Consider the following 11,783-nt stretch of genomic DNA (forward strand, 5'->3'; position numbering starts at 1 on the left):
ACAAATAATTAACTAGAGATCACTCCTATCACATTAGCATATACATACATCTGCTTGACCGTCTCTCAACGCCATTTTTGCCAGTCTTTGGATTTTCCTTTCCAGGGTGCTGCAATTTGGACTGGTTCTGATGGTGATCATTAGATAATCTGCTTCCATTTCTCCGGCCATTCACCACCATGTTCTTGGATTCTCCCAGCCACTTCATTCCCACAGGCAATTTGTCCCCGTTGCATTTAGTCCTTCTTCCAAAGGCTTTAAGAAGTTAATTGTTGTTCAGCTTCCTAGTAGAAAGAGAATACACACTAGTCAAAAACACTGCTGTGATGTATTTATTTATTTACTGCATATGTCTGATTGCCTATAACTGACATACTGTGGGCAATGCACAGAATATTAGGTATTTGGAGCATGTAGAGACTGCTAAACACTTAATAATACCATAGCAGTGTACAACATTAAAACAAAAAACAACAGAACATATAAAATACAGTTCTGAAAAAAATATACACCACAAATACTGTCTGTGAATGAACTCATCTTTACAGGAACCCTAAATCCCTATTGGCAAAAAAGAAAACATGAGCTATTTGATCCCTATTGTACAGTGTACAGACATACTTGTAAATTCAGCTCAAACTAGTCATTTTTCAACTACCACTACAATACATTTAAGTTGCCAGAGTTCTACAGTCGTAGCTTGGTTCTTGAACGCCTTGCAACTTGAAGGTTTTGGCTTCCGAACGCCACAAACCCAGAAGTGAGTGTTCCAGTTTGCAAACATTTTTGGGAAGCCGAATGTCCGATGCGGCTTTTGTGGCTTCCAAATGAACTGAGAACCAAGGTACGACGGTATATTACAGTTGATGACCATTTCATGCAGGGGTTCCATTCCTGGCCTCAGAGTGCATATAAGCACACCCTGCCTCGTTCCCCGTTCCACCCTTTTAGTGATGTTTTAAGGTCACTTCCAGATTTGGTGCACATGTGCAATCGTGCAAATTTCGGATGTGTGTTAATCAGTCATTGTCTGTAATTCGTTTTCCAATAATATTGCCTGATCTGGGGTTTGCTGTACTCACTCATGGAAGGGTCAACCACAAAGCTTAGACTAAGTGTTTGGAACATACAATAACAAAGTACCTTTTACTACCAGAATAAGTCTCAGCTTTTAAAATCCAGTCTTGTAAATTAAGTCCAGAAAAGTTAGCAGTCCTTTACGGAAGAAGGGGTTTTCCTTTCTCCATGACTAACATGTATAGCAGGCAGAGGAAGAACAGATTCCTCTGTCTTTTTCTCTACCAATTCACTGCATTTCCATGCAAGATGTGATGCATGCCTTCCTCCACAGCCACCACAGTATTCAGAAGGCTGGTGGAGACAACAGAGTGATCTGTCTCTCTACTATCAACCTGCTCATTCACATACATGGAAATCCATGCATTTCCCTGCATGAAATTCCTTACTGTGTAAAAGCTACCAGGCAAAAGCCTGTTTTAAATAACATGAAAGCAAAAGCTTTAATCGTGGTAACTAGATACACATAATTGCATTCATCTCTTTCAAATTACAAGCTGTTAACTACTGTTAGTCATTAAACTGACTACTGGTTTCACTATTGACAATAATACAGAGAACAAGCAACTCAGTATTTTCCAGTTCCCAAAGCTCACCTATATTCCATATGTTGATGAGAGTAAGTGTTAGGCCTTAACTCTTTCATTTTTCTACTTTGAGGATTAAAAGCAACTCACAATTTACGAACATTTAAACTGTGTGCATTTAGCTTCGTGTGTTTAGCAAAAAAAAAATGAAATAAAAAAGGAGGAGGGAAGGGGCAAGCGTCCAAGAAAAAAGACTTTGGCAATCCCATCCATCATTGAACCCAATACATTTTGACTATATGCAATTTTGGCTATCCCTGGAATGTAACCCCAGCATAAATTCAGAGTCACCTGTATTATATCTTCTGGAATAACTTTTTGCAGCACTGGTTCAGTATGAGAAATCATGACAAGAAACTGACTTGAAAAAGATGATTCGTTGTAAGTACATATCTGCAGAAATGTAACTGCACTTCCCACTAATTACATTTTTGTTAAAAGAGAAAACAGTCTGAAACGCACACAGCAGCACTCTTAGTACTCAAACACTTATCCTTTTTGTAGGTTTGGTGAGGCACTCTGAAAGTAACAAGCAAAGGCAGTCCCTTTCAAGAGTGACTCCAGGCTGAATCTTGATTTGCTGCCTTTCACCAGCTGAGTTGTAGGGAGCCTTATTCCACTGCCTGAACAGAAGGAAAAGAAAAAAGCAATAGTCTGGTCTAATCCATTGTGGACCAGCTACCAAGAGATCCACTCCAAAGCAAAAAGTGAAGGCAAAGTTGGGGATGAGCGAATTCATTTAGAAAGCAGACAGGAACATAAAGGAGTATGAAGCAGGATACAGGAGCAGTATACTGTGATGTCAGCAGAGGGGACTGGATGCAAGTACAAAGTTCAGGAAGAAAGTGTTGCAGAATTTGACAGGCCACCAAAGTAACCTATTGCTGTTCTGGAAGTACTCAGCAGTGGTCAGCATCAGTGTTCTACTGGCAAAGGCATTGTGGAGCAGAGGTATCTGTATCTAGATCAGTGGTTGAATAATGGTTGATTGTTCTGGGGAAGGGCATCAAGTAAATGCTCAGGTTAACTGTTCTTTAGCATATCCACATAACTGCCTTCAGTCTGGACAAGATGCTTCTGGGTGGGCTTGCAAGCCTGTCCATCAAAGGCTGTCAGTGGTCCCAAGCATTTAATGCAGCAACATTGCTGAAACTGTGGATGTGGTCTCAATGAGTCCCTTTAATGGGAGACCACCAACAGCCCCACAGTAGAATGGGAAGTATATTAAATATTAAAACATGTTTAAAGTAATTTTTAACAGACATGAAAAACGTCCGTCATCTTGATGGTTAGGGGTGTTGAAGCTGTCTGAATGATGGATTGGCCGCAGTCTTATGGCAGTTTCTAGAACAACTGCCTAGCATTGGATGCTTGTCCTAGAATGAGAAGAAATGTTTCAGTTTTATGCAGAATTATTGTCTAAAAATGTGGATGTTGCTCACTCCTGAAGACACAAGAAAGCTGCACAATATTCTCCTGCCCCCCCCCCACTTTCCAGAATACATACACTGGACTCTTGTGTTGTGTGCACCACTAGATGGGGGTTTTTTGGGGGGGGATTTCAGAAACATTTTTTCCTATGAAATTATTAGCACTATTAGAGCTTTGAGTCCCAACTATTTTAAAAGGTCAAATTGATGGTGAGAGTCCACTGCTCTATGGGAGAGTATCTGCAAATTTGGGGGTGGTCCTTTCCTCACCTAAAACCTATTACCTGCTTGGGTCACAGCAGTCAATCAATCAATAGCTAGCTGGGAAGATTTTTTTTTAAAAAAAGAATGGGCAAGACCTCATAATCACATTCCATTTTAACTGATCTAGATATCACCTGCTTACGTACCAAACTATCAAGATGGAGGGATCAAAGCCCTGGAAGGCATGCTTCTTAAAAACTCTTTAAGTTTCTTCACTTTGGTAAAATGTACTGGGCCTGTTTCATTTCCCCACCCATTTCTTTCAATTCCCCACAGAATTCTTCCAATATCGATTTCAGATTGTCAAAGAACATGTAGGTATTCCAGCTCTGAGGTCTTCCAAACAGCTACATGTTCTAATGCACAAATCCAGACTATTATAATTAGAACTGAATAAACAGAACTGAATCCACTATTCCTTATCCACCATGGGGTTCATTATTATTTGAAGTATTTAATCCCAAATGAAAGAAAACTGCTAAAAGTTGTTGAATGAAGTCTGTCAAGGCTATTCGCTATGAGTATCACAAAGGATCTAATAATCTAGGTAAGAGCAAAAAGCACCTGTAGCGGCTGGAGCGCCCCTCCCAGGGAGCAAACATTGCACTTTGGAAAACTGTGATTTGAATACTAAGTATCACAGTATTTACGTTATTTGCTAACTTTTTTAGTCTGATGTATTGTACCAAACACCAGTGGTTGAAAAATTTATGGGGACAGGCTATTAATAACAACCTATTTTAAAGGTTCATCAGAAGCAGCATAAATTGTTTAAACTAAAACATATACATCAGCCCAGGTATCCTAAGCCATCCAATAAATACAAACAAAAATGATCCTACCATTTTGTACAAAAAAAAAAAAATTGCTTCAGTACCACAGAGCACAGTCCTAGCACCAGAGTTGGTTTAGAATAGGATTCTGTACTCAAGTGTAATCAAAACGTTTACAGCTTCTGTTCATCACAGTATCGCAGGTGCTTTCAAACTCTGCTAGTTAGTGACTCTTACGTATTCAAACTGTACTAGGAATAAAAGGGAGGGGGGCAAAGACTGGAAGTTCAACATGTAGCATTCATTTCAGGTCTAAGCTAAACGAAAGGAAAAGGGGGGGAGGAAGGGAAGCAGACTATAGGTCAAAGAGAGTATACATGGAAATAAGGATCTCATTAAAACAGGAACAAGTATTCCACTGATCCCTATAATCCAAGCGTGGACGTTTTTTACCCATACTCAATTACTTTCAGTTAAATACCCATTCTGTCCTAATATCCTTTTTACTTAAAACTGAATTGCTGTGGAAGTCTACCTTCAACTTCAGAAAGATAAAGAGTCACAAGATCTGTCCCTTTGACCAGCTTTTTTCACTTGAGGTTGCCAATGACTCGATATTAAGATGAAGTCAGTGCAATTTAATTACATTATCAATGGCTCAGAATCTTTATAAGAAGACTTATAAATCTTGCTAGAAAAACTACTTACTACAACTGCAACTTGCATACATTTATTGTTGGAAGCAAGGGCCACTGATTTTAAACACAATTAATTGCAGATAGCTCTGTAAAATGCTGCACCAGTTTATTTCGTTTATGTCCAATCCTGTATGCGTACCCGTGTACTCCAGAAAATTACAGAGCTGACCTACATGAAGCAGACAACACCTCTTGACCCAGACCCAGGTCAGCCCAAAGTGATTAACCAAGATGTTTTCCACTTCAAATAGATCAATCCTGCAACTCGCCAGCAAAGTGATAGAGCTGACATGATGCACAAACTGATTGCACTAAATGTAAGGTTGTAACTAGGGTATTATGCCAGAATCACATCAGCAATAGATACTGCACTTTTGCGCAATCCCATGGGTTAATAGGTATAACAGCGCTCTGTCGATACATCACAATGACTGTTTCACACATTTATTTGATCAGAATAAAAAATATTAGAATCATGAAATAATATGGAGAATTTACAATTTAAACACCAAAATATCACCTAGTGGCTAGAATTAAATTAATTTTTAAAAATGAATTAAATGATTTTTTATTTAATCCCTAAATTTAGTATCATCTAATTCTAGGACCTTAGACATTAATGATAATTCGTAAAGTTTATTAATCTAGTCATTTACTAAAGGTAGTTTGGAGGCTGTCCATTTTTGGCAAAAATAAACAAACTACAGGACAAAAGTTTGGTGTATTTTTTTCTGTTTTTATGTTATTAGGCTCACTTTGGACAGGTACCAAATACAACTACAACATAGTAAGTTCTATAACAGTACAGAATAAAAAAAAAACCTGCACACGAAGTGACTTACAGATATTGAAAAATGAGTTTAAGAAGGCTGTCCTAATCCCTGACAGGCAACAGCATGGCTATGTGAAGTGGCACCACAAACCACTGCATCCACAGCCCTGTTGCTCACATTAACCAGGGTGGAATGTGTGGGAAGGAAAAACTGCCCCTATGCTCTGCCATCTCCCAGACTGGCACAGCAAAGGAGCTGGATTGAGCAATTCCACTACTGTCATTTGATGCTAGCAGGGATAGGTCCTGTGCCAGTCCTGCCCCTGCCCCTGTCTCTGAAATGCCCAACTTCAGGTGTTTCCTCTGGCTACCGCTGGAAGGGGTATTATCAGTGGCTGCTTATACCCACCCTTTGGGAAATTTGGGCACTCCTTGCCAGTTGCCAGCAGGGCTGCCCCAGTGACAGAACAGGGAAGGGCTGGGCAGAGGGGCAACTTTGCTCCATCCAAACCCTCTCCAGCACAGAAGATTGGGGTTTTGGAATGCTCTGCCAATTGGGTTTTGCTACTTTCATTTAAGTTTTATTTAACTAATACCTCATGAAATGTTATCTACATAGTCAAATCACACAGTTCAAGACTCATCCAACTCAAGAAAAAGCTTCTTAAATTCACTAATATGCAATAAAGCATTTAAGAATGCATCCTAGACAAGTTCTTACTTTAAGCGTGCAAAGAAATGCCTCCTACATTTCCAATGAATTGGCATGAAAAACAAATGCAAAATATAACTTCTGTTATGACACACCATGAACAAACATTTGTCCACAACAATGGTGGATATACTGTGTTACTATATTATTTAAATGCCTAAGGTAAGCAAGGGAAAGGAGTCAATACTGAGACCTAAACAAATGTAAACAATATAGTAGTTGTCTGCCAAATTTATGGCAAGCTACTTCAACGAAATACTTTTCCAATTCTCCACAGCTCAAAAGGGTGTATACTTGTAATGGGTTCTAATGAAAGATATCACTGTATCTGTTTTGCATCCCTTCAACACAGCTCTCACAAAGAGCAGATGGTCTGAAATCTATCTAGGCTTCATCATTTCAGTAGGTGGGATTCATGTGATTGAATACTGCTCTATTCAATTGCCTAGGCATAGAAACTAGGAGGTCAGAGAGGATTCTAGCCTAACCTCTCCCTAGTATTCTAGTTTTCTGTGTGTAGGCAATAATTCTACCACGTGGGACCCACCTGCAGCCTTCAATAGCTATTTGTAAGAAATAGTTCTGAGAACAATATATATAGGAGTGGTTTTCAAACCTACAGGGGCACTTTCTGCATTGACATCAGTAAGAAATCCCTGTGCATTGCAAATATTCAGCCGAATGGACAATATCATTGCCTTGCATGAACTGATTGAAGAACACAGCCAGCAGTCCCATGCAGCTCTATACTGCAGGGCAACAGTGGTTGAGCAAGAGATCTATTAGGAAAGTCTGCTTGTGATCCCAATTAGCTTCTGAGAATGCTAAGATATCCATGAACAGAGTATAAAAATAATTAAACCATTCTACTCCCCATCACCTCGATCTCAGCATTTGCTTGTTCAAGCAAAAGGCAAGAACATAATTTCCCACCAGTAACTCTATCAATTGCTTACCGATACTTCCTTCTGTTTCAAAACAACAATGTTCTTTAAAACAAACATTTTGGTGGAAAGAAAAAACTGCTTTCTCGGGTGAGAAGGCTGGGGAACCTGGGGCCCCGCAAATGTTCTTGGACTCCAATTCCTTAGCCTCAGCTAGCATGGTCAGTGGTCAAGGAAGATGATGGAAGTTGTAATCCAGGAACATCTAGAGGGCTGCATGTTCCATACCCTTGTAGGAGATTACTGATCATATTGTATTTAGAAGAAACTGGGTTCATTTTACATATGAAAAAAAACCTAATAAAACCATCAACAAAAAATCATGGAATTTCAGTCAATAATTAAAAGACACTCTTTTATATTCATTCTTCAGTGATCAGGTGTCTGTGGTGGAAAAGCCAAAACAAGTTTCCTAGTTTAATAAGCATTTCTGCACACAGCTTTGATCGAATCTCATGCAGAGGGAAACTAGCCGGCAAATCCTGACAGCTGACAGGATTAGAACAAACTTCTTTTGCAGCTCAGCTGGATCAGGGAGGTAAGTCTATTCTACTTTCCGACCCTTAGCTGAAACTACGGTGCCCCCTAGAGGTCGCCTCTCGCCTTCTTCAAAGGCCGGGAGCAATGCTCCTCCACTCAAGGCAGCCCTGCCCGATCCAGTCACATCTGCTTTCCGTGTCGGGCACCGCACCCCAAGCCCAGCTCAAACGCTGGGAAAACGAGACACCCAGGAGGATCAAGCTGCCTTTTCGCCACCTATCACAGAAATCCCGTGCCAGCTCCACCTCTCCGAAGATCCGCATCCCCTTAAACGCCGAAGCAGCGCAGCAGGAGGAGGAGGGATGCCAGCTGTCACAGCCAACCGGGAGATGGGTGTGTTGCGGGTCTCACAGCCACTGGTGACCCAGTGCCGCTTTCTGCGGGTGCTTCTAAAACCTAAATAGCCTAAGTGGCCCGTCCGATCTTCGGGGGTGGCTCCCCTTCCCCTGCCAGACCCATAAAAGCGGTCCGAAGGCGCCCCGTGCGCAATACCATCTCGGGAAGGCAAGCAGAGGCCTAGGCCTGGATGGGGGAGTCACTTAGGAACCTCCATGAATATGACACTCTAGAGTTCAATGGAAATGCGGACGCAGCGGGCAGGTGTGCGATGAGCAGCACCTGGTGCCAGATCCCCGCTAAGGGGGGGGGGATGCTCGGAGCACCTCGTCCTAGGCTGGACAGCTGCCCGACTGCTTCCCCAGGTGCGCTTGGTGGCCCTTCCCAAGTGCTGACACGACCCTCTCCGCCACCTCCAAGGAAAGGCTGCCTGGCTCTTCCTGCCGGCCCCAGCCATCCCCATCGCCGCCCGCCCTCCCAGCCCCACCGTATTGTCCTCATCTATGGGCGCCGGAGGGGGAACGAAGCGCACGATGCCATCTCTTTATTTGATGCCCTTTAGAGAAACGAAGCCCCTCCCCACATGTCTGCCCCCGAAGACCCTCGTCTCCTCCGTCACGAGAAGCAGGTCCCCCCCCCGCTTCGCCAACGGGTCGTCGCCCCACCTCGGGCCCTGCCCAGCCTGAGGGGGCCTCGCTTCCATCCTACCCCCTCCCCGGAAGGAGTGGGGCCCTCGCCGCCGCCGTGCCAGTTCCAGGACGCCCCCCAACACACAAACACACACACCTCCGTCCCCTCCCCTCGTTCCGCCTCCGCCAAGCACTCACCTCCTAGCTGCCCCTGGGCACTGCAGTCCTCTTCGCCAGCCGCGGCCCCGCAGGTCCACAAAGCCTCCGCCGCCGCCGTCCAGAATCTCGGCCAGAGGCGAAAAAAAATAATCATCTATATATATAAAAATAATAATTCCAAGGGGAAAAATGGCGGATTAAAATCCAAGATGGCGGCGGCGAGGGCGAACGATATCTGGGAAAGCTACCTAGAGATCCATCCGCCGGGCCCCGAGAGAAAAAGTCCTCGAGTCCCCTCACGACGACCCTGCGGCGCAGCAACAACAAACCCAGGCACGGTCCTTCCTTCCGCGAGGAACACCGGGCGCCTCGAGCCAGACCCACTGAGGCAAATCCTCGCTGCGCGCTGAAGTCTTTTGTCTTCCTTCCAGACCCCCTGTTTTCCTCGCACAGCCAGAAGAAGCGCCTCCTGCTTGTGTGCTCCAAAAGCGGCGGAGGGACACGGCAGGCTGGGCGAAGACCTCCTTGCGAGGGAGCGGAGGAATACGCCGCCAAAGAGATTCTTACCTTAGCGTTTTAACTCCACAGGCCGGAGCGAGGTACAGCAACCCATCCCCGTTCGCCTCTGCAGTTTCTACACCTCTCCCCGCCGCGGAAGGACACCATGAAGGCCGTTTGCACGCTTACTCGCAAGATTCTGTGCGGAGGGATACACATATAAACAAGGCCTGCTCAGTATAGTTTGAGAACCCGAAAGAAACCATTAAAAAAAAAATTCAATCCGCCCCTTTCCCCGCAGCCCTTTAAATAAGCTGGAGCCTCAAGCGAAGATTGTCAGGGCAGTTTGAGTTGAGTGTAGATTTGGTGGGTCGTCATACGGCAGGCTACCTAATAATCCTTGCGCGTTGTAACTAGCCAAGCCGAACGTGGCTCACCGGTCATGTTATGGCCCACCAGGAACTCGACATGCCTCTGATTTTTGCTGCCAGAAATGGAGTTGTCAAGTCCCTAGATAAGCTGAAGATACGACATGGTTGATGGGCTCCGTTTGATTAGGGGGCAAGGTGTCCCGCATTGTGTAGACCTGCGTTACTGTGTCCTGATCCAGACCCGCTCCCCCTCCTGACTTCCATCACCAGCTTGGGTGGGGTTTAAAAATCTCCATGACTCCCCCCCTAGCTCATCGGTGGCTTTTCTGCCTCATAGGGTCCCCCCTTCTTTTCCTTGTCCTCTCAAGTTCATCGAGCAAAAGGGAAGGTGACAGGGTGCTTGTCACTTGGGGAGTCGGGTCTATGCTATCAGTATGCAAAGCAGCATTTTAAATAAACGCCTCGTGGAAAAAGAATTATTCACACCACTTTGGGTGACTCCCTGTGAATAGGAAGGACCTCGACTGTGCCCTGCTAACACGCTGTTTGGTGCTACAGTGTTTATACACTTCACAAGAGAATATAGCAGCAAGGTGTCCTGCGACCAAATGCCCTTAAAATGAGAAAGGAATTCATTTGCTTGCTCTACCCAAGTCCTTCAGTGTGCCTTGAGGGCTACATTTAAAGGGCCTGGCCAGCGTTGATTTGCTCGTTAACATTTGCAAGAGAAAAATGGAAGGTTTCTATCTTATCTCCCTTCCCCTTTCATTGCCATAGATGTGGAAGTCGTCTAGTCGCCGTTTGCAAGCAATTTTGATGCCTCCGAAAGAAAAGGGAAACTAGCTTTTTGCGTATGTTCATTTTAACGTCTGAAGCAGTGAAACTTAGATCGTAGCAGCTACCGTACTTCCGTGTTTAGGGGGGGGATGTATCTTGCAGTTCTGATCGCGGAAGTAGCAGCTGCAATATCCCCGTGTGTCCTCACGTCAAACGTTACACAGTTCATGCAAGTAGGCCTCGTGTGTGAGCAAGTTACTCGCAGATCAGCTGGCTGAGCTAATATCTGCACCGGCAAGCACTTTGTTTTCTCCTTTCTAAACCCTGTCTAGAGCCCAGCAGCATTTCCTCAAGCATTCTCTCTCTACCCGCCTCCCACTTGCTGTTGTGTATTGAGAAAGAGGGAGGGCATTATGGTAGTGACATTGCTTTTAATTGCTTCAGATTAACATATGAATCAAATAAGATGAATGGTGTGGAATCTGAGGAAAACTGGAACATTCCCCCCATAAGTTCCCAAGGTCATATGTCAAGAGCACAATTTTACAAATCTTTCAGTATAACTTTCTTTCTAGATTTTACCTGTTGAATTAAAAAACAAAACAAAACAAAAATTGGCCTTATGACCACTTTCTCTTCTAATAAGCCACTAACCCTGGGGAAGCCAATTTAAAAACAAACAAACTGCCTTTACTCTGGTGGTACCTTTAAGGGCAGCTTGATATACAGAAATGTAACCAGTGAAGCTTTTTCCTACATAAGGAAAGAATAATCCTGGGAAAAGCTTCATCTGATACATTGTCTGTCACATTGACATTAAAGGCACAGAAGGAGAGCTGGGGTTGGGTGGGTATGGCAGGTCCACTCTAAACACTGCAGTACAGTATATATAACACAAAGTCAGGGGCGTGAGTGTTACAGTGTAAGTTACTCAGTTGCACATATAGCAAGCTGCCTAAACTAGTGTGCAGTAACACTAAGTGTGACAATAGGCAGTATGAACTCACATGCATGTGTGTGTTTTAATGCTGTTAGTGCCCTGATGGATTATGCATTGCATTAACCCACTTCCTATGGATTACCTTGAATTGTCCCAAACAAATAGAGCAGTGCAATGACCCTTGGTCATAATTTTGCAATGTGAAATGGAAACAAGAAGAGGATAACCAGTACAACCCAACTCAAACTTGCATTTTTCATGAAGAGGCCTACTGCT

General features: G+C 43.8%; 1 protein-coding gene across 4 annotated transcripts in view; it reads right to left on the reverse strand.

Annotated features, from left to right (window-relative positions):
• The window catches only part of KMT5B (lysine methyltransferase 5B), a 33,120-nt gene extending 23,508 nt beyond the window's left edge, over positions 1 to 9,612 (reverse strand). The window contains exons 1-2 of one of the 4 annotated variants that reach the window (XM_081919326.1): positions 9,489 to 9,612; positions 49 to 284 (exon numbers count right to left, since the gene is read on the reverse strand). In XM_081919326.1, the coding sequence (XP_081775452.1) occupies positions 49 to 208 (160 nt within the window). In that variant the 5' untranslated portion in view covers positions 209 to 284; positions 9,489 to 9,612. Of the gene's footprint in view, positions 1 to 48; positions 285 to 1,673; positions 1,905 to 8,798; positions 8,910 to 8,960 lie in introns of those variants that run through there. The other 3 variants (XM_081919325.1, XM_081919328.1, XM_081919327.1) reach the window with 3 other exon arrangements.
• Between the last annotated feature and the right edge of the window lie 2,171 nt (positions 9,613 to 11,783).

Source organism: Podarcis melisellensis (genome assembly GCF_964234715.1).
Source record: "Podarcis melisellensis genome assembly, chromosome: 1".
NCBI classification, from domain to species: domain Eukaryota; kingdom Metazoa; phylum Chordata; class Lepidosauria; order Squamata; family Lacertidae; genus Podarcis; species Podarcis melisellensis.